At 43.8% G+C, this 24,024-nt stretch overlaps 1 protein-coding gene across 3 annotated transcripts in view; it reads left to right on the top strand.

Moving 5' to 3' along the window:
• Positions 1-24,024, top strand: part of mindy4 (MINDY lysine 48 deubiquitinase 4) — a 305,544-nt gene that overhangs the window by 123,103 nt on the left and 158,417 nt on the right. For all 3 annotated transcript variants that reach the window (XM_068015668.1, XM_068015679.1, XM_068015689.1), the window contains 2 exons: positions 4,487-4,552; positions 8,445-8,512. In XM_068015668.1, the coding sequence (XP_067871769.1) occupies positions 4,487-4,552; positions 8,445-8,512 (134 nt within the window). The remainder of the gene's footprint in view (positions 1-4,486; positions 4,553-8,444; positions 8,513-24,024) is intronic.

The raw sequence follows: 24,024 nt of genomic DNA, 5'->3' as shown, positions 1-24,024 counted from the left end.
GCTGCTCCGAGACATCCTTGACCCTAGCACCAGGGAGGCAACATACCATCCTGGAGTCTCATTTGTGGCCACTGAAACGCCTATCTGCACCCCTTACAATAGAATCCCCTATCACTATAGCTCTTCCATCCCTGTTCCTCCCCTGCTGTGCAGCAGAGCCCTCCGTGGTGCCACGAACTTGGCTGTTGCTGCTTTTCCCTGGGAGGTCATCCCCCCCCCCCAGCCCCCCAACAGTATCCAAAGCAGTATAACTGTTTGAGAGGGGGATGGCCACAGGGGAATCCTGCACTACCTGCCTGCGCCTACTACTTTGTCTGGTGGTCACCCATCTCTTTTCTGCCTGTGCAGCCATTACCTGCAGCGTGACCACCTCACTAAACATGCTGTCCACTCCATCCTCAGCATCATGGATGCTCCACAGTGAATCCAGCCGCAGCTCCAGCTCTGTAATGCGGATAGCCAGTAGCTGCAGGTTGATACACTTCCTGCACACATGGTCGTCAGGGACACTGGAAGCGTCCCTGATTTCCCACATAGCGCAGGAGGAGCAGATCACGGGGCTGAGCTCTCCTGCCATGACTTGCCCTTAGGTTAATTAGTTACTCCCTTAACTAAAAAACACTAATTACACTAGGGGCCTTGTTCTACCCACTACAATCTAAAGTCCTTTTTTAAAAAAAAACACTTTCGTAGTACTCACCTTATCCCCAGAGGTTTTATTTTCAACAAAAAAAAACTTTCCCCTTATTTTTTTAAGATATTCTAACAGCTGCTACTCACCAACCAATCACCTTGCAGCTCTCCTCTGACATCACTGTTTGCCTTTTTTTTCAAAACTCCGGCGCGCTGTAAGAGATGACTGCTCTCACACAGGTCTGCTCCGGTCCTCTCCGCTCCGCTCCTGGAAGGTAAGAGACTGGGCCTCGATCCTCAGGGTTGAGTTATAGGCTCCGGTCCTCTCCGCTCTGCTCCCGGAAGGTAAGAGACTGGGCCTCAATCCTCGGGGTCGATTTATAGACTTCGCTCCTGGCGTTCTCCCCACAGGTCTGCTCCGGTCCTCTCTGCTTCGCTCCCAGAAGGTAAGAGCTCTTATATCTGCTCCTCTATCTCTCCCTGACTGTTTGGAGGCCGGTAGTACACTCCCAGGCAAGTGATTGCCCCCTTTTTGTTTTTAAGTTACACCCGTATGGCCTCATTTGAGGAACCGTTTAAGATATCATCCCTCCTTACTGCAGTAATTGACTCCTTGATCAACAGTGCAATGCCACCTCCTCTTTTACCCCTCCCCTGTCCCGCCTGAAGATTCTACACCCTGGAATATTGAGCTGCCAGTCCTGCCCCTCCCTCAACCATATTTCTGTGATAGCAATAATATCACAAGCCCATGTGCTAATCAATGCCCTCAATTCATCTGCCTTACTAGTAAGGCTCCTTGCATTAAAATAGATGCAATCCAGCCTTGCATTTTTCACTTGTGCCTTAACAGGTTGATATTTTCTCTGCCTTCCAGACGGACTCTTTTCTATATTTGACTGTGCATCACCCCTTACTGTACCTCCACTCTGTATCCCATCCCCCTGCCAAATTAGTTTAAACCCCCCCCACCCACTCAACAGCACTAGCACTGGTGCCACAGACTTGGCTCTTGCTGCATTTCCCTGAGAAGCTATCTCCAAAGTGGAAAATCTGTTAGAAAGGGAGATGGACCCAGGGATCTCCTGCACTACCTGTCTAGTTCTTCTACTTTGCCTGGCGGTCACCCATTCCCTTTCTGTCTGAGCAGTCTTTACCTGCGGTGTGACCACATTCCTGTATGTGCTATCCACGATGATCTCAGACTCGCGGATGCTCCACAATGTCTCCAGCTGCCGCTCCGGATCCGAAACGCGGATTTCGAGTAGCTGGAGACACTTGCTGCACGTGTGTTCGCCCTGGACACTGGAAGCGTCCATGACTTCCCACATTGCACAGGAGGAGCACTCCACTTTGCCAAGCTGCCCTGCCATGACTTACCCTTAATTTATCCCCTTAAATTACCCAATAATTGGATTATTTGCACTCGGGACCTTGATTCCCTAAAAAAAAAATCACTACCTACTATATTAAAAAAAAAACACTGTGGACCTGTCCCTTTACTTTAGTTACTTACCCAGCTATTTAGAGTTGTTCCCTAACAGCAGTGACTCACCAACCAGTCACCTTGCAACTTTCCTGTGACGTCACTGTTGGCTTTTGTTTTCAAAAACTCCGGTGTGCTTGAAGAGGTCCGATTGCTCTCCGCTCCTGACGGTCACTAAATGTATTTAAGGAGGAAGTAGATAGATTTTTGAAATCTTGGGGAGTCGAGGGGTATGCGGAGCAGGCCCGAAACAGGAGTTGAGGCCTCGGACAGATCAGCCATGATCTTATTGAATGGTGGGGCAGGCTTAAGGGGCTGAATGGCCTACTCCTGCTCCTATTTCTTATGTTCTTATGAGTGGCTTGCTAGGCCATTTGAGAGTGATCTACATTGCGGTTTATCTGGAATCTCATCTAGGACAGCCAGACAGCCAGGTAAGGATGGCTGATTTCCTTCTATAAAGGACATTGAACCAGATGGGCTTTTGCAATCCAGTAGTTTCATGGTCACCATTACTGATACTAACTTTTTATTCCAGATTTATCTAATTTTTAACAATTCCCCAGCTGCCCTGGTGGGATTCACATTTGTGTCTCTGGATCATTAGTCCTGGCTTCTTAATTACTACTCCAGTAACATAACCACTATGCCACCATACCCCTACAGTTGGCCTGGTGGAGATTACAGGGATAGGGAGGGATGAGGCTCCAGAGATAAGCAAATGTAGTGCTTTACTTTCAATATGTGGGGACAGGAGTAAGAGGATGCAGCACCAAACAAGGCCTTAGCCTTGGTTCAGTGGGTAGCAATCTCCCCTCTTAGTCAGAATGCCTTGGGGTCAAGTCCCATTCCAGAGAACAGTACTGAAGGACTGATGCACTGCCAAAGGTAGCATCTTTCAGATCAGACGTGAAGCTGCGGCCCTGTCTAGCCTCTCAGGCGGACTTTGCTGGCATGGAAGTGCTTTTGAATATCCTAAAGTTGAAAACACATTAGTTTCCACATGTAGGCTGCTGACACCCAGCTCTCCTCACCACCGCCTCTCAACCCCTCCACTATCTCTAAATTGTCAGACTGCTTCTTCGCTATCCAGTGCCGGATGAGCAGAAATTAATTATTGCAAAGACCAAAGCCGTTGACTTTGGTCGCTGCTACATACTCTGCTCGCTAACCCCTGACTCTCTCTCCCTGGTAAATATCTGAGTCTGAATCAGAAACTTTGTAACTTTGATGTCAAAGGATGTAAATGCATTGGAGGCAGTACAGAGAAGGTTTATTGGACTAATACCTGGAATGGGCGGGCTGTCTTATGAGGAAAGATTAGACAGGCTAGGCTTGTATCTGCTGGAATTTAGAAGAGTAAGAGGCGACTTGATTGAAACATATAAGATCTTGAGGGATTTTGACTGGATGGATGTGGAAAGGATGTTTCCCCTTGTGGGAGTATCTAGAACTAGGGGTCACTGTTTAAAAATAAGGGGTCGTCCATTTAAGACAGAGATGAGGAGAAATTTTTTCTCTGAGTCGCAAGTCTTGGAATTCTCTTCCTCAAAAGGCAGTGGAAGCAGAGTCTTTGAATATTTTTAAGGCAGAGGTAGATAGATCTTGATGAGCAAAGGGTGTGGAAGGTTATCGGGGGTAGGTGGAAATGTGGAGTGATCAGTTCAGCCATGAGCTTATTGAATGGCGGAGCAGGCTCGAAGGGTTCAGTGGCCTACTCCTGCTCCTAATTCGTATGTTTGTATATTTGACCCCGAGATGAGTATCCAACCACCTTATCCGTACCATCACTAAGACTACCTGTTCCCATCACCTGGCTCTGCCCCGCCTCAGCTCATCAGCTGCTGAAATACCAATTCATGGCTTTGTTACATCTCGACTTGACTATTCCAAAGCACTTCTAGCCAGCCTATCACGTTTTACCCTCCATAAGCTTGAAGTCATCCAAAATGCTGCTGCCAGTGTTCTAACTTACACCAAGCCCTATTCAGCCATCAGCCCTGTCCTCACCGACCTATATTGGCTTCTGGTCAAGCAACACCTCAATTTTAAAATTTTCATCCTCCTTTTCAAATCCCTTCATGGCCTTGCCCCTCCTTATCTGTAATCTCATTAAAAATGCGATATAAATGCAAGTTGTTGTTGATAGGCGCTGAAAAATGCTTGTTGTTTGAGTAGATTTTGTATAAAGCATCAGTATCAACAACATCCCTAAGCGTCAGCAATTTCTCTCATTAAAATCCGGTGATGTATGAAATTATATTTAACCACAGAAGGAAAATGAAGCCGATCAAAACTATTGTGTAAGCCTTATTCAAACCTTTATCAGCTTGTTGTTTTGAAATAATAAATGACATTCCCTTTCAGATTATACTGAATACCCTGACGAACTTTCAAGATTTGACAACTTTTCTTCAACAAAATGTTGGCCAGGTTTGAACTGTTCCTTTCTTTTTGTTGGCTTGTGCACTTAAATTATACAAAATAAAAGCAGAAAACTTACACAACTGGCATGTCGGCATCTACTAAGAGAAAAGATGGTTTCAGGTTTAGGGTGGGACCTTCATCAGAACTCTAGGCAGAACTTGAAACATTAATAAACTTGAGCTTATCTGAAACTCTGCTACCTGTAACCTAACCTGCGATAAATCTCCCTCACCTATCACCCTTGTGCTTACTGACTTACATTAGCGTCCGGTTGACCAACAACTCTGTGTTCAAATCCCTACATGACCTTTCCCCTCCCCATCTCTAACCTCCACCAGCCCTACAACCCTTCAAGAATTCTGTGCCCTCCAACTCTGGCCTCTTGCATATCGCATCTCTTTGCTCCATAGTTGATGACTGTGTCTTCAGCCACCTATGCCCTGAGCTTCGGAATTCCCTTGCCAAATCTCTTCATCTTGTCACCTCTCATTCTCCTTTTAAGACCCTTCTTAAAGCCTACCTCTTTGACCAAGCTTTTGGTCAGTGGTCCTAATTTTTCTTTTTGTCTCCATGCCTTGGGACGTTTGGCATTAAAGGTGGTATATAACTGCATGTTGTTGTTTTTTTTTATTTCTCAGAAAAACACCGACTTGCTGTGCATTTTGTAGCGTTGTTTGTGTTTGTTTCAGTGGGTCTGGTGATGCTGGTGAGAGAAGAAGTCATTGGTATGGGGTATTTGTAGAGTCCATCATGCAGTAATCAGTGAAGCATGTGGGTATTTGCTGGAAGAAGCTGCTGTTCCCCCACGCAGCCTGGACGACAATAGTCGTAGAGTGTTTGCTTCAAGTTATGCAGTGTTATGCTTGGAGTAAATAGTGAAAGAGCCAACTTTTAGTGATGATGTGTGTGACATCCATTGTGGAGCACAGAGGCCACTGTGTGTTTGTTCTTGCTGTTGTTATTACCATAATTAGGCTTTTTTAATGCCATTTGCATGCATTAATTGCTTAATTATTTGTCCTCCTTATAAATATTTACAAGGAACTGCTGGAGAAAAGCTTTTCCACTTCAAGGTGCATAGAACCTAGAGGAATCTCCAGCACAGAAGCTGGCTATTTAGTCCAGCACTCCAAAAAGCAATCCTATTGCCCTATCCTTTACCCATAGCTCTGGATCGAAGGGCCTGTTTCTGTGCTGTATAACTCTATGACTCTTTCTTTGCTTCAAATATTCATTTTTCCTTAAAAAGATGCAAAGTCTGGCCCTCTGGTAACCTTTTATCCCCAGTGTCATTCTGATGAATTTGCATTGCACCCACTCCAAGGCTAATATATTGTTCCTGAGGCATGTTGCCCAGAACTGAACACAATGATTGAACCAAACTAGTCCCTCACTAACAGAAATACTTTAAAATTGCAATTTTGCAGGTTACTAACCGATTGATCCTATCAGTTAATGAACAGAAACACAACTGGTGCAGCCATAAGCTCAAATCGATAAGCATTCGTGTCTAGAAAAAAGCTCATCATTAGATCTTCTCTTAACTTTAGCCTGCGGCATCTCTCTATTGCAACCTTTTCTGTCTTCCTTAACATTGTTGATATTATTATATTGACTGTCCCTCTGAACTTTACCTTGTTGTTCTTCCTAATTTTCAAATATACCATCCTATATCCTCCTTGCTCCACTGTGTTGAAATCAAAGACTCATCAGTTTCTCCTATTCTATCTCTGCATTTCCCAGGACCTCAAAACTGAGATATCCTATCTTCCCTCGGCTGTTCCTGACTCTTGACAGTCCACAGGCTTTTAAAATGCAGACTTGGGTTGTGCAATTGGTCTTCAACAGTAGCTGTCGAAACAGCACTTACTCACCAATATCCTGCTTACTGATGTTCAGTTTGTGTTCTGCAAGGACCACTCGGCTCCAGTTCTCACTGCAGTCAGATAGAAATACAGCCTTGTTCATGGGAAACACAAGGTTCACTTGCAGAAATGGCCAACAGCGATCAATCCAGGCAAAACACTTAGCATAAAAAAATTAATAAACTAACACACTTCAAGACTGGGCAACCGATCCTTTTGATATCGATTGACCTGCTAGAGTTTCAATTTTTTTCAGAGACAGTTTGTGTTTTCTGAAAGTCCTTGAATATATTTTATATTTGCTGACAGTACCGTAAGCAGTTCCTAATGTTGACTTATGCAAGTTTGTGAACTGGAGATGTATTATCCAACAAATTGCTGTGATGCTGAATTTTATTTCACTGGATGCTACAGAAAAATAACATATCTTGTTTATAACACAGTATTATGAACAACGTTTTGAGTAATAAAATGTGTTCATATTGCATCCAAGTGAAGCTACAGGCCAGTTATGAGAATATTTACTCTTGCATCCAGGGCTTAGTGCCTACCTTGATTGGTTTGTACAACCACAATAACTAGCATAGCGAAATGTCACAAGATGCTTCATGGAAATGGAATCAAGACAAAATTTGACACAAAGCCTGATAAAGAAATATTTATGGAGGAAATTCCAGAGCTTGGGATCCAGGCAGCTGAAGGCATGGCCACCAATGGTGGGATGAAAGAAATAGAGGATGTGCAAGAGGCCAGAAATTGGAGGAACACCGAAATCTTGGAGGGTTGGAGGAGGTTCAGAAATAGTGAGGGGCGAGGCCATGGAGGGATTTGAAAATGAGGATGAGAATTTTAGATAGAGGTGTTGCTGTACTGGGAGCCAGTGTAGGTTAGCGAGCACGGAGTTGATGGCTGAGCAGGATTTGAGAGTTGGGTTACAAGATTTTGGAGGAGTTCAAGTTTAGAGAGGGTGGTAGGTGAGAGTTCAGTTAGGAGAACGTTGGTGTAGTCAAGTCAGGGTTGTAGAGGGGCAAGCAACTTTTGTGAAAGCTCTATACCTGCAATTGGTGGAAGTATGCTTTGTGGGAGATGGTGTGTCTGTGCTGTGGCCAGGAGAATAAGAGGCAATCTGGTAAATTGTGCTGCTCACCATGCCACTTATGAGCTGCTGGTACCTGCTGTCTACCTCGTGAGGGTTCAAATTACATGGAGTGGCATATAATTTTACAGCACAAAAACAGACCATTCAGCCAAGAAGTTTATGCTCCATACGAGCCTCCTTCCACCCGACTTCATCTCTCCCCATCAATAAATGGATGTTGCCAGGAATGAAGAATTTTAGTTATGAGGAAAAATTAGATAGGCTGGGATTGTTTTCTTTGGAACAGAGGAGGCTGAGGGGAGATTTAATTGAGGTGTATAAAATTGAGTGGATAGGAAGGATTTCTGTTAGCAGAGGAGTCAATAACCATATTTAAAATAATTGGTGGAAGGTTTAGAGGGAAGTGGAGGAGTAATGTTTTCACCCAGGGGATGGTGGGGGTCTGGAACTCACTTCCTGAAAAAAAGATCTAAAAAACATTTGGATATGCGCTTGAGGTGCTGTAACCTACAGGGCTATGCATCAAGAGCTGAAAGGTGGGATTAGACTGGATAGTGAACAAAAAAATCCAGTAGCCTCTTTAATTTGTCAACAGTGTGCACCTCTGTAAAGTCTGAAAAGGATTTTATTGTCATGCTGGGATGCATTGTCCAAAGGGATGGTGGGAACAGATTCGATAATAACTTCCAAAAGGGAAATGGATGAATACTTGAAAAGGAAAATTTTGCAGGGCTATGGGGAAAGGCAAAGGGCGCTCGAGCTAATTGAAATTCAAAAGAGCCGGCACAGACATGAGGGGCTGAATGGCCTCCCTCTGTGTTGTATCATCAAAGATCCTATAGGTCCTTTTTTATCAGGACATCATCTGATCTTTTGCATAGTTTTAAAAGCAGAAGATAAATTTTGTGTGTTTTTTTTTTAATCTGCATTCTAGTTTGAGATTGGACCCTTTGGCTGCATTCTACTGACACTGTCTGCCATTTTATCCAGATCCATTGACTTGTAAGTACCCTGGTGTTTTTTGTTGGTAAGATTTCTGTATTTTATTATATTGAAGCTCCATTTCATTGTAAAAACCCAAGTATTGGTTAATTTGCTGATCAGAATTGGGGTTTGGGAGACAGGACTGAAAGGAAATAGGAAAAATCTTACCACTCAAACATTGGAAGCCACTACTCTCAGCTGACCCTAGTGGTTGTAATGAAGCACTATAACTGGGTGACCTGAGGTAAGTAAGATTTCCTTTGCTCACTATTAGTAGCAAAGCCATAATGTGTTCTTCATTCATACACTTACAAGTTTGCTATGAATAGCAAACAGAGGATGTCATCGCTTCACCTTCCCCCATCTTTTTTTATTAGGGTGGAGGGGAAGAATAAATTATTTCACTTTTTGGAAATGTTTCTGAGGGTCATGAAACATGAATTTTGGCCTGATAGACACCTTTCTAGCTTTACTTTAATACAGTTAATTGGGAACTTTTCATCCTTACTGTTCAATCCTCATATCAGAGATTTATTCTGTGGTTAAATTTCCAAAGGGAATATCTCATTACGCTTCTTGAAAATCTTCACAAATCAAGTGAAACATTTTGGTTGAAAAAATGGAAATGGACAATATAAACTAAATGGTATAATTTTAAAGGGGGTGAAGGAACATAGATCTTTGGTTTCACAAACAAAAATCTTTGCAGATGGCTTGGTAAGTTCATAAAGCTGTTTTTTTAAAAAAAAAAGCATAGTAGATCCTTGGCTTTACAAATAGTGGGCGTAGAGTACAGAGCAACGAAGTTATGCTAAACCATTATAAATCACTGATTTGACCTCAGATGGAGTGTTGTGTTCAATTCTGGACTCCACACTTTAGAAAGGATGGCAAGGCTTTGGAGAGGGTGTAGAGATTCGCTAGAAGGTTACCACTCTCATACACAGCGAGTTCCAGATCATAGATTTAAAACTTTCCAAAGGCAGTTCGATCTTTACTTAAAAAGGAAACATGTGCAGGGCTGTGGGAGAAGGATCAGGGGAGTGAGACGAATTGAATAGCTCATTCAAAGACCTGGCACTGATACAGTGGGCCAAATGGCAGCCTTCTGTGCTGTGAGAGTCTGTAATTCCAAGTATCTAATATTTTAGTGTATTACTTATTAAAAACTATCCCTTTTTAATATTTAGGCTTCTGCCAGTTTCAAAAGAGAGCCATTGTTTTTTCAGTTGTAAGCTCATACACTTTGGAACGAAAATAATTATATAATTTATACACAGAAGGAGGCTATTCAGCTCATTGTACCTGTACCGGCTCTCTGAAAGACCTATCTACCTCGTCACATTTGCCTGCCCTTTCCTCTAACTCTTATCATATTTAATTTTCAAGTATATATGGGTAGGTGGTGGCGTAGTGGTATTATCACTGGACTAGTAACCCAGAGATCCAGGGTACCTCTCTGGGGACATGGGTTCGAATCCCACCACAGTAGAAGGTGGAATTTGAATTTAATTAATAAATCTGGAATTAAAAGCTAGTCGAATGAAACCATTGTCGATTGTTGTAAAAACCCATCTGGTTCACTAATGTCCTTTAGGGAAGGAAATCTGCTGTCCTTACCTGGTCTGGCCTACATGTGATTCCAGACCCACAGCAATGTGGTTAACTCTTACATGCCCTCTGAAATGGCCTAGCAAGCCATTCAGTTGTACCTAACCACTACGCAGTCAATAAAAAGGAATGAAAGCGGACGGACCACCTGGCATCGAACTAGGCACCGGAAACGACAACAGCAAAACCAGCCCTGTCGACCCTGCAAAGTCCTCCTTACTAACATCTGGGGGCTTGTGCCAAAGTTGGGAGAGCTGTCCCACAGACTGGTCAAGCAACAGCCTGACATAGTTACACTCACGGAATCATACCTTACAAACAATGTCCCAGACACTGCCATCACCATCCCCGGGTATGTCCTGTCCCACCGGCAGGACAGACCCACCAGAGGTGGTGGCACAGTGGTATACAGTAGGGAGGGCGTTGCCCTGGGAGTCCTCAACATCGACTCTGGACCCCATGAAGTCTCATGGCATCAGGTCAAACATGGGTATGGTAACCTCCTAATGATTACCTTCTACTGCCCTCCCTCAGCTGATGACTCAGTACTCCTCCATGTTGAACACCACTTGGAGGAAGCACTGAGGGTGGCAAGGGCACAAAATATACTCTGGGTGGGGGACTTCAATGTCCATCACCAAGAGTGGCTCGGTAGCACCACTACTGACTAAGCTGGCCGAGTCCTAAAGGGCATAGCTGCTAGACTAGGTCTGCGGCAGGTGGTGGGGGAACCAACACGAGGGAAAAACATGCTTGACCTTGTCCTCACCAATCTTCCTGCCACAGATGCTTCTGTCCGTGACTGTATTGGTAGGAGTGATCACCGCACAGTTGTCGTGGAGATGATGTCCCGCCGTCACATTGAGGATACCGTCCATCGTGTTGTGTGGCACTATCACTGTGCTAAATGGGATAGATTTCGAACAGATCTAGCAATGCAAAACTGGGCATCCATGAGGCGCTGTGGGCCATCAGCAGCAGCAGAATTGTACTCAACCACAATCTGTAACTTCATGGCCCGGCATATCCCCTGCTCTACCATTACCATCAAGCCAGGAGACCAACCCTGGTTCAATGAAGAGTACAGGAGGGCATGCCAGGAGCAGCACCAGGCATACCTCAAAATGAGGTACCAACCTGGTGAAGCTACAGTACAGGACTATCTGCGTGCCAAACTGCGTAAGCAGCATGCGATAGACAAAGCTAAGCGATCCCATAACCAACGGATCAGATTTAAGCTCTGCAGTCCTGCCACATCCAGCCGTGAATGGTGATGGACAATTAAACAACTAACTGGAGGAGGTGGCTCCACAAATATCCTCATCCTCAATGATGGAGGAGCCCAGCACATCAGTGAGAAAGACAAGGCTGAAGCATTTGCAGCTATGTTCAGCCAGAAGTGCCGAGTTGATGATCCATCTCAGCCTCCTCCTGAAGTCCCCAGCATCACAGATGCCAAACTTCAGCCAGTTCGATTCACTCCGCGTGATATCAAGAAACGACTGAAGGCACTGGATACTGCAAAAGCTATGGGCCCTGACAATATTCCGGCATTAGTACTGAAGACCTGTGCTCCAGAACTTGCCGCGCCCCGAGCCAAGCTTCAGTTCCAACAGCTACAACACTGGCATCTACCCTGCAATGTGGAAAATTGCCCAGGTATGTCCTGTACACAAAAAGCAGGACAAGTCCAATCCGGCCAACTACCGTCCCATCAGCCTACTCTCAATCATCAGTAAAGTGATGGAAGGTGTCATTGACAGTGCCATCAAGCGGCACTTGCTTAGCAATAACCTGCTCAGTGACGCTCAGTTTGGATTCCGCCAGGGCCACTCAGCTGCTGACCTCATTGCAGCCTTGGTTCGAACATGGACAGAAGTGCTGAACTCAAGAGGTGAGGTGAGAGTGACTGCTCTTGACATCAAGGCAGCATTTGACCGAGTATGGCATCAAGGAGCCCTAGCAAAACTGAGGTCAATGGGAATCCGGGGGAAAACCCTCCGCTGGCTGAAGCCATACCGAGCGCAAAGGAAGATGGTTGTGGTTGGACTGGGTCAGTCATCTGAGCTCCAGGACATCACTGCAGGAGTTCCTCAGGGTAGTGTCCTAGGCCCAACCATTTTCAGCTGTTTCATCAATGACCTTCCTTCAATCATAATGTTAGAAGTGGGGATCTTTGCTGATGATTGCACAATGTTCAACACCATTCGCGACTCCTCAGATACTGAAGCAGCCCGTGTACAAATGCAGCAAGACTTGGACAATATCCAGGATTGGGCTGATAAGTGGCAAGTAACTTTCACGTCACACAAGTGCCACGCAATGACCATCTCCAACAAGAGAGAATCTAACCATCTCCCCTTGACATTCAACGGCATTAAGATCACTGAATCCCCCACTATCAACTTCCTAGGGGTTACCATTGACCAGAAGCTGAACTGGACTAGCCATATAAATACTGTGGATACAAGAGCATGTCAGAGGCTATGAATCCTGTGGTGAGTAACTCACCTCCTGACTCCCCAGTGCCTTTCCACCATCTACAAGGCACAAGTCAAGAGTGGGATGGAATATGTTCTACTTGCCTGGATGTGTGCAGCTGCAACAACACTCAAGAAGCTTGACATCATTCAGGACAAAGCAGCCCACTTGATTGACACCCCATCCACAAACACTCAAGCCCTCCACCACCGACAGTGGCAGCAGTGTGTACCATCTACAAGATGCACTGCAGCAACGTACCAAGGCTCCTTAGACAGCACCTTCCAAACCTGCGACCTCCAGCGCTTAGAAGGACAAGGCAGCAGATGCTTGGGAACACCACCACCTGCAACTTCCCCTCCAAACCACACACTATCCTGACTTTGAACTATATCGCCGTTCCTTCACTGTCGCTGGGTAAAAATCTTGGTACTCCCTTCCTAACAGCACTGTGGGTGTACCTACCCCACATGGACTGCAGCGGTTAAAGAAGGTGGCTCACCACCACCTTGTCGAGCGTAATTAGGGATGGGCAATAAATGCCGGCCTAGCCAGCTATGCCCACATCCCAGGAACGAATAAAAAAAAAATATGGTTGAAGAGTTGCAAGCCCAAATAGCACAAATGTGGCAATATGATGTAGTGGCAATAACAGAAATGTGACCTTAAAAATGGTAAGGACAGGGCACTTAATATTTGAGGATGCAAAGTACGAACATACAAATTAGGAGCAGGAGTAGGCTGCTCGTGCCTGCTCCCCCATTCAATAAGTTCATGGCTGAACTGATTTCTCCACATTACCATACCCCCGATAACCTTTCACACCACACCCCCCGCCTCCCCCGCTTATCAAGAATCTACCTCTGCCTTAAAAATATTCGAAGACTCTGTTTCCAACGCCTTCTGAGGAAGAGAGTTTCCAAAGACTCACGACCCTCTGAGAAAAAAATTTCTCCTTATCTCTGTCTTAAATGGGTGACCCCTTATTTTTAAACAGTGATCCCTGGTTCTATATTCTCCCACAAAGGGAGAACACAAGTGTTCAGAAAAGGTAGGGAAAGGAAAAAAGGAGGTTGGGCTGGCAGTACTGAGAAACGAAGACATTGTAGTGTCGGAAAGGGAGGATGTCCCTTAGAAGGGCAAGGAGGGAATTCATTCAGGTCATCGATCTGAAATGTTGACTCTTTGTCTTTCCAGATCTGCTGAGTATTTCCAGCACTTTGTTTTTAGTTTAGATTTCCAGCATGCACAGTATTTTGCTTTTATTTTAGTGGAGAAATTTCTGAAATACTTTCAGGAGAACTTCATTGAGCAGTATGTTCTTCCACCAAATAGGAAGGAGGCATTGCTGGATCTGGTGCTGGGGAATGAGGTGGCCCAAGTGGGGGAAACACTTGCGTAAGAGTGGTCATCGTATCATAAGGTTCAAATTAGGAATGGAGAAGAGCAAGGTACAATCTAAAGTAGAACTTCTAAGTTGGAAGAGGGCTAACTTCAGTGGGATCAGAGGGGATCTAGCCAGGGTAAAATGGTTCCAAAAATTGACAGGAAAAACTGTAACAGAACAATGGGTGATCTTTAAGGAGGAAATGTTTCAGGTACAGGCGAGGTACATTTGAATAAGGGCAAAAGGCAAGGGAATCAAAGCCAGGGCTTTCTTGGATGTCGAGGGAGATAGAGAATATGATGAAACAAAAAAAAAAGTGAATTCTTCAAGAGTGATCCAGACCAAATATAATTAGTTGAGAGGGGAAGTGAAGAGGAAAATAAGACTGGCAAAGAGAGAATATGAGAATAGAATGGTAGGTAACATAAAAGGGAATGCAAAAATCTTCCGCCAGCATGTAAATAGTAAGCGGGTAGTAAGAGGTGGGGTGGGGCCTATTCGGGTCTAAGAGGATGATAAATGCTTAGAGGCGCAGGACAAGGCTAGAATACTTAGTGAATACTTTGTGTTGATATTTACCAGGAAGAGGATGCTAACAAAATATCAGTAGAAGCAGAGATGATAAAGGCAATAATGGGGTGAAAAGGACGCACTGGAAAGGCTGGCTATGCTTGGGGCAGATAAGCCACCTGGTCCGGATGGCTTGCTTCCCGGGTTTCTAAAGGAAGTGAGAGTGCAGATAGCGGAAGGTCTTGCCATAGTCTTCCAATCGTTCCTAGGTATGGGGGAGGTGCCAGAGGATTGGAGAATGGCAAATATGACACCCTTATTCAAGAAAGAATGGCAGGTTGTGCTTGACTAAATGAATATTTTGATGAATTAACAGAAAAGGTGAAAGGGAAAGCAATGGATGTTGTTTGTATGGATTTCAAGAAAGCGTTTGACAAAGTACCACATGAAAGGCTGGTTAACAAAATGAGGCTCATGGGATTGGAGGGTCAGTGTCCAGTTGGGTAAAAAAAATTGCTTCAGGGCAGGAAACAGCAACGAGAGGTAAATAGTTATTTTTCAGACTGGAGGATGGTAGGTAGTGGTGTTCCCAAAGGTTTAGTGCTAGGACTTTTTTTTGACATATATAAATGTCTTGGATATTAGCAAACCGAGTAAAATTTAAACATTTTCTGATGATATCATGGTGTGGCAGACAGTGAGGATGATACCAATTGACCGCAAAAGGAAATAGGCTAGCAGAATGGGCAGACCAGTGGCAGATGAAATTTAAGACTGAGAAATGAGGTAATGCATTTTGGCAGAAGGGATAAGGTGGGGAAATATAGACTGAATGGCATAGTTCTAAACAGTGTGCAGGGATGTACATGTGCATAGATGTTTTGAAGGACATATTGATAGTGGCTAACAAAGCATATGAGATCTTGGGCTTCATAAAAAGATTTACTGAGTACAAAAGCAGGGAAGTTCTGCTGAACCTTTTATAAAGCTCTGGTTAGGTCACAACTAGAGTATTGTGTCCAGTTCTGGTCACAAACTTTAGGAAGGATGTGAGGGTCCTTGAGTGGGTGCAGAGATTTACCAGAATGGTTCCAGGGATGAGGGATTTTAGTTACAAGATTATTTTGGAGAAGCTGAGGTTGTGATTGAGGAGAGATCTGATGTAGATGTTGCCATTGAATATATTCAAGACAGAGATCGATAGATTTCTAGATATTAAAGATACCAAGGGATATGGATATAGTGCAGGAAAATTACATTGAGGTAGAAGATCAGCCATAATCTAGTTGTATGACGCAGCAGGCTCGACGAGCCAAGTGGACTACTTCTGCTCCTATTTCTTATGATCCTAGATGTACAGGATTATGACAGGTTTAGATAAGGTATACGAAGAAAAACTGTTCCTATTAGCTGATGGAACAAGAACTAGGGAACACAGATTGCATGTTTTGTGCATGAGATACAGGGGATGTGAGGAAGACATTTTTTTATGCAGCGAGTGATAATTAACTGGAATTCACTGCCTACGAGGGTGATGGAAGTGTAGTAGAATGATTGCAAAAGGGAATTGTATGGGCACTTGAGGGAAATAAACTTGCAGGGGAATGGGACTGATTAGATTGCTTTACAGAGAGCCAGTATGGACTCGATGGGCCAAATGGCAGCCTTCTGTGTCATTATAACTCTGACTATAAAATATTTTGAAACCTTCACGACTGTTATGTAAGCACACTCATCAGCCACTTTGCACGCTTGAGTCCTACTCATGCAGGTTACATAAATGACAAGTCAGTCTGTTTCTGGTGGTATTGGTTGAAGATAATATTTTCATTCAACGAACAATTTGCATTTATATTGCGTTTTTAACGTAGTTAAATGTCCCAAGGTGCTTCATGGGTGTGTAATCAAACAAAATTTGAACTGAGCTACATTTAGGTTAGATGACCAAAATCTTGGTCAAAGAAGCAGATTTTAAGAAGGGACTTAAAGGAGGAGAGAGAGGTGGAGAGGTTATTGAGGGAATTCCAGAGCTTAGCAGCTAAAAACACAGATGTCACTTGTGGTGGGATGCAAATTGGGGATGCACAAGAGGCTAGGATTAGAGGAGCACAGAGATCTCAGAGTGTTCTAGGACTGGAGGAGGTTATAGAAGCAAATATATAACTTTTTTTAATGGAGAGCATTCAATTAGAATTACATAGTGTGTACTGACTGGATGGGGAGAACAGGAAGAAGTCACTTTTACAGGTTTGGGTAACTGATCAAGTCTTAATCTCATTGTGCGGAATGATTATATTACAACTATAATATGAAATATTAATTGGGTAATGTTTGACATTTAACCTCCCTTGTACTGCTACCACTTATTTCTAACTTTATCTGATGACCTTCCTGGCACTGACATTCCTAAATTCCTTTGTGGATTCATTTTAACGTTAATGAGAGCAGTAAGAGTTGTACTAATCTGTCCTAGACTGGGCAATTTGGCGCCTCTGAATCCTTGTAAGTTATGTTGTTTGTTAAACAGCTGACATTTTTTAGATATTAAGGCACCACCTATGTTGTATAGATAAATCTTTTTGGTTAATCCCAAACTGAAAGATATTCCATAAGTCAAACCTGCAATGTCCTGCACTGGAATCCTATTCGGTTCTGTCCCTGGCAGTAATTATCAACAAAGAATCAAGACACTAGGGTTGAGACCATCATTTTGCTGTCTGTGCCCAGATGGTTCCATATATTCTTTGGGCTTGGCAGCCTCCACCTAAGGAGGTACCTACTCTTAAAATAAATAAATGTGGAGGAAGGTTATCTTTTCGGCTCAGATGGTTTGTGAATTGTGCCTCTTTTGACCAAATTCATGGCCAAAGGATTGAAGGTGCAAATCTCTTGGAAGGTGTGCCAGAGGTGATTTGTAATTGCTTTGTGCCATCCAGAAAAATGGCACTGCTGGCTTTTCGAGAGGGTTACCATGAACTGCACCCTGTAGCTGATACCTTGTAGCTGATACCTTGTAGCTGATATCTTGTGGAACCAAGTGCCCGAGTCCCTTCAAGGGTGGATCAGAGTTATAAGGTCAGCAAGGAAGTGCTGCATGTTATAGTCCTTTCAGTGGTTGCTCTGAAGGTCCAGGGATTCTTGGAGGTCTTTACAGCCACACCACTTCCAGCATTATTAAGGAAAATCCACTGTGAATTTTGTTTCATTCGTTCTTGGAACCTGGGTGACACTGGTAAATCCACTGGGCTTTAAATAGCAAGAGCACAATCACATCATCTGAGCAAGTCCCTGGCTTGTGGTTGAGGTGAAGCAGAAAAGCATCATCATATCCAACCACTTTTATCGTTATTACACTACGAGGTTTCAGCCTTCGATCTCTTGGAAAACATTGAGAGAGCAGTTCTTTCTTTCTCGATCTCATGCCTGATGCCACTGAGGTCATATTTGTCCATGCAACTTTCTGCCTCAGTAGCAATAATTTTGATTTAGCTGACTGCTAAACGTTTTGAGCTGAATTTCAGCAGGCATTCTTCCTTTTGCCCTCGATAGCTTTAGCAGGAGAGCCACCGATACCTCGTAAAATGGTGGGAGACATTCAACCAAGGCCCTGTCTGCCCTCTAAGTTGGATGTAAAGAATCCCATGACACTATTTTAAAAAGAGCAGCAGAGTTCTCCCTGGTGTCCAGGCTAATATTTATCCCTTAACCAACATCATTGAATACAGAAATAAAAACAAGAAATGCTGGAACCACTCAGCAGGTCTGGCAGCACCTGTGGAAAGAGAAGCAGAGTTAACGTTTCGGGTCAGTGACCCTTCTTCGGAACGGAACCTGCTGAGTGGTTCCAGCATTTCTTGTTTTTATTTCAGATTTCCAGCATCTGCAGTATTTTGCTTTTATCATTGAATACAGACTGTCTTGTAATTCTCGCAAGGCTATTTATGGGAGCTTGCTGTGTATAATTTGTCTGCCATGTTTCCTGCATCACAATAATGACTACACTTCAAGCATACTTGATTGGCTATGTACTTTGTGACATCCTGGCATTGCAAAAGATGCTGTATAAATGCAAGTCTTTTTCTTCCACATTGTATAAACAAAAAGCTTTAGTAGAAGACTCAAAATATAAAATATAGAAAAATAAATTCTTAAAGGGTGAAGAACATATGGAATAACCTACCAGATAGTAGACTCAAAGTAATTAGAGACATTACAAATATAATTAGATGCTGGGCTGGGAGAAACCTAGAGGGATAGATACGCTTTAGTGGCCTGAACAGCCATTTCTCAAACTTTTTTTTGTGTTTTATGCTCTTCCTAAGAACAAAGAACGGAACAGCACAGGAACAGGCCATACGGCCCTCCAAGCCTGCGCCGATCTTGATGCCTGCTTAAACTAAAATCATCTGCACTTCCAGGGACCATATCCCTCTATTCTCATCCTATTCATGTATTTGTCAAGATGCCTTTTAAACGTCGCTATCGTTCCTGCTTCCACCACCTCCCCCGGCAGAAAGTTCCAGGCACTCACCACCCTCGGTGTAAAGAACTTGCCTCGCACATCCCCTCTAAACTTTGCCCCTCGCACCTTAAACCTATGTCCCCTAGTAACTGACTCTTTCACCCTGGGAAAAAGATTCTGACTATCCACTCTGTCCATGCCGCTCATAACTTTGTAAACCTCTATCATGTCGCCCCTCCACCTCCGTCGTTCCAGTGAAAACAATCCGAGTTTATCCAACCTCTCCTCATAGCTAATGCCCTCCAGACCAGGCAACATCCTGGTAAACCTCTTCTGTACCCTCTCCAAAGCCTCCACGTCCTTCTGGTAGTGTGGCGACCAGAATTGCACGCAATATTCTAAGTGTGGCCTAACTAAAGTTCTGTACAGCTGCAGCATGACTTTCCAATTTTTATACTCTATGCCCTGACCGATGAAGGCAAGCATGCTGTATGCCTTCTTGACTACCTTATCCACCTGCATTGCCACTTTCAGTGACCTGTGGACTTGTACGCCCAGATCTCACTGCCTGTCAATACTCCTAAGGGTTCTGCCAATTACTGTATGGCATTAGACCTTCCAAAATGCATTACCTCACATTTGTCCGGATTAAACTCCATCTGCCATTTCTCCGCCCATGTCTCCAACCGATCTATATCCTGCTGTATCCTCTGACAATCCTCATCACTATCCGCAACTCCACCAACCTTTGTCGTCCGCAAACTTACTAATCAGACCAGCTACATTTTCCTCCAAATCATTTATATATACTACAAAGAGCAAAGGTCCCAGCACTGATCCCTGCGGAACACCACTAGTCACATCCCTCCATTCAGAAAAGCACCCTTCCACTGCTACCCTCTGTCTTCTATGACTGAGCCAGTTCTGTATCCATCTTGCCAGCTCACCTCTGATCCCGTGTGACTTCACCTTTTGTACCAGTCTGCCATGAGGGACCTTGTCAATGGCTTTACTGTAGTCCATATAGATAACATCCACTGCCCTTCCTTCATCAATCATCTTTGTCACTTCCTCAAAAAACTCAATCAAATTTGTAAGACACGACCTCTCCTTCACAAAACCATGCTGCCTCTCACTAACAAGTTCGTTTGTTTCCAAATGGGAGTAAATCCTGTCCGAAGAATCCTCTCTAATAATTTCCCTACCACTGACGTAAGGCTCACCGGCCTATAATTTCCTGGATTATCCTTGCTACCCTTCTTAAACAAAGGCACAACATTGTCTATTCTCCAGTCCTCTGGGACCTCACCTGTAACCAATGAGGATGCAGAGATTTCTGTCAAGGCCCCAGCAATTTCTTCCCTTGCCTCCCTCAGTATTCTGGGGTAGATCCCATCAGGCCCTGGGGACTTATCTACCTTAGTGCTTTGCAAGACACCCAACACCTCCTCCTTTTTGATAATGAGATGACTGAGACTATCTACACTCCCCTAGGCTCATCATCCACCAAATCCTTCTCTTTGGTGAATATTGATACGAAGTACTCATTTGGTACCTCGCCCATTTCCTCTTGCTCCACACATAGATTCCCTTCTCTATTGTTGAGCGGGCCAACCCTTTCCCTAGTTACCCTCTTGCTCTTTATATATGTATAAAAAACCTTGGGGATTTTCCTTAATCCTGTTTGCCAATGATTTTTCATGACCCCTTTTAGCCCTCCTGACTCCTTGCTTAAGTGCCTTCCTACTGTCTTTATATTCCTCAAGGGATTCGTCTGTTCCTAGCCTTCCAGCCCTTACGAATGCTTCCTTTTTCTTTTTGACTAGGCTCACAATGTCCTGCGTTATCCAAGGTTCCCAAAACTTGCCAAACTTATCCTTCTTCCTCACAGGAACATGCCGGTCCTGGATTCTAATTTGCATATAAGTGTAATTTTATCTTTTAAACTGACTTCTATTGGAATTCGGGGTAACAGCCAATTAACCCTTAAACCCGTTCACTCAAGTTCTGAAATGATTTGAAGATGACCCTTATTGGTGACAGTGGTTATATTTTATTCAGTCTGAGCAGTAGCATTACCATTATGCCCTGGGTAGAAATGCGATCTCAATGCAACTACTCCTTGGTTGTGCCCCAGGTACCATCGCGTCAGTCAATAGAATGATAGAATGGTTACAGCACAGAAGGAGGCCATTTGGCCTAATGTGTCTGTGCTGGCTCTCTCAAGTTCAACTCAGCTAGTCCCACTTCCCTGCCTTTTCCCTGTAGCCCTGCACATTTTTTCTCTTCAGATAATTATCCAATTCTCTTTTGAATGTCACAATTTAATCTGCCTCTACCGCATTCAGGCAGTGCAGTCCAGATCCTAACCATTCGCTGTGTAAAAGAAGTTTTTCTTCATGCTACCATTGCTTCTTTTGCCAATCACCTTAAATCGGTGTCCTCTGGTTCTCGATCCTTTCTGCAATGGGAACAGTTTCTCCCTCTATCTACTGTCCAACCCCCCTCATGGTTTTGAACACCTCTATCAAATCTCCTCTCAACCTTTTCCTCCAAGGAGAACAGCCCCAACTTCTCCAATCTATCCACATAACTAAAGTTCCTCATCCCTAAAACCAATCTCATAAATCTCTTCTGCACCCTCTCTAATGCCTTCACATCCTTCCTAAAGTGTGGTGCCCAGAACTGGACACAGTACTCCAGCTGAGGCTGAACCTGTGGTTTATACACGTTTATCATAACTTCCTTGCTTTGGTACTCTTTGCCCCTATTTCTGAAGCCCAAGATCCCGTAAACTTTATTAACCGCTTTCACAACCTGCCCTGCCATCTTCACTGATTAGTGCACATATACCCCCAGGTCCTTCTGCTCCTGCACCCCCTTAGAATTGTATCCTTTATTTCATTTTGTCTCTCCTTGTTCTTTCTACCAAAATGAATCACCTCACGCTTCTCTGCATTAAATTTCATCTGTCACCTAGCTGCCCATTCCACCAGCCTGTGTCCTTTTGAAGTTTATCCCTATCCTCCTCACAGTTCACAATACTTCCAAGTTTTATGTCATTTGCAAATTTTGAAATTGTGTTCTGTAACCCAAGTCTAGGTTGTTATGTATATCGAAAAAAGCAGGGGTCCCAACTCTGACCACAGGGAATCCCGTTCTAAACCTTCCTCCAGTTTGAAAAACAACCGTTCTCTGTTCTCTGTTGTCACTCAGCCAATTTCATACTTATGCTGCTACTGTCCCTTTTATTCCATAATCTCTAACTTTGCTGACAAGCCTGTTATCAAATGCTTTATCAAATGCTTTTGGAAGTACATTTACGCCACATCAACTGCATTATCCTCACCCATCTTCTCCGTTACCTCATCAAAAGGCACAAGCAAGTTAGTTAACCACAATTTTCCCTTAACACAACCGTGCTGGCTTAATTAATCCACATTTGCCGAAGTGACTGTTGATTTTGTCCCAATGTTAAACTGACTGGTCTGTAGTTGCTGGTTTATTCTTATAGCCTTTTTTGACAAGGGTTTAACATTTGTAATTCTCCAGTCTTCTAGCACTACCCCTGAATATCAGGAGCATTGGAAAATTATGGCCAGTGCCTCTGCAATTTCCACCCTTACTTCCCTCAGATGCATCTGGGTCAAAATCCTTGAACTCCCTTCTTAACAGCACTGTGGGTGTACCTACCCCACATGGACTGCAGCGGTTCAAGAAGGCGGCTCACCGCTACCTTCTCAAGGGCAATTGGGGATGGGCAATAAATGCTGTCCTAGCCAGTGACGCTCACATCCCATGAACGAATAAAAACAAAAATCTCGTCCTGGTGATTTACCACTTTAAGTACAGCCAGCCTTTCTGATACCTCCTCTTTATCAATTTTTAGTCCATGAAGTGTCTCAACTACCTCCTCTTTCACTATAATTTGGGCTGCATCTTCTTCCTTGGTAAAGACCGATGCAAAGTATTCATTTGGTGCCTCAGCTAGGCCCCTTGCCTCCCATGTGTAAATCCCCTAGTAGGTTCCTAATTGGCCCCACTCCTCCTTTAACCACCCTTTTACTAATTATACGTCTATAGAAAACTTTTGGATTTCCTTTTATCTTAGCAGCCAGTTTCTTCTCATACTCTCTTAGCTTCTATTTTTTCACTTCTCCTCTGAACCTTCTATGTTGAGCCTGGTTCTTGGTTGTCGTATCCAACTGACATCTGTTTTATGCACCCTTGTTCAGCTTCATCTTACTCTCTGTTTCATCATGCAGGGAGCTCTGGATTTGTTTGTCCTACCTTTCCCCCTCGTGGAAATGCATCTTGACTGTACCAGAACTAACTACGTCGCAGTTTTGCCTGCCAATCTTTGTGGGCCAGATCCGTTTTCACCCCATTGAAGTTGGCCGTCTCCAAATTAATTATTCTTATTATGGATTGTTCCTTGTCCTTTTCCGTAACCAACCTAAACTTTATGATATGATCAGTGTTGCCTAAATGTTACACTGCTGACACTTGATCCACCTCATTCCCCAGAACCGAATCCAGCAATGCCTCCCTCCTTCCTCATTAGACTGGAATCATACTGCTGCAAAAATTCTCCTGAACACTCTAGAAACTCATGCCCTCCCTGCCTTTTACGCTATCACTATCCCAATCTATATGAGGATAATTAAAGTCCCCCATTGTAACTACTCTATAATTTTTTACGGCTTTGTAATTTCCTTGCAAGTTTGTTCCTTTATATCAGAGTTGTCCAACCTTTTCGCATGGGGATTGGGGAGGGGGGCGACATTACAGTTTTTGTTTTACATGAGGGAACAGGAGACACTTTCAGAAAGATAAAGACAGTAAAAATTTATCTTACTATTAATCAACAAATGTGCATTTTTGTGAAGAAGCTTTAAATGAAAAGATTAATTTATTGACTTACTTTCTATCGCTGTGTGAGATACCTGGCTTTTTTTTTTCTTGCCTGCCCGCAAACTTGTAGCATTGTGGAGTATTCCAGATAGATGTCCATTTGTCAGGAGTGAGCTTGATCACTCTCGCCCGCTCGCTCGCTCTCTCTCTCTCTCTTTTTCTCTA

The sequence above is a fragment of the Heterodontus francisci genome, chromosome 2 (genome assembly GCF_036365525.1).
Source record: "Heterodontus francisci isolate sHetFra1 chromosome 2, sHetFra1.hap1, whole genome shotgun sequence".
In the NCBI taxonomy this organism is placed as follows: domain Eukaryota; kingdom Metazoa; phylum Chordata; class Chondrichthyes; order Heterodontiformes; family Heterodontidae; genus Heterodontus; species Heterodontus francisci.
Note: the sequence above shows the minus strand (reverse complement) of the source record. Positions and strands in the feature narration are given on the sequence as shown.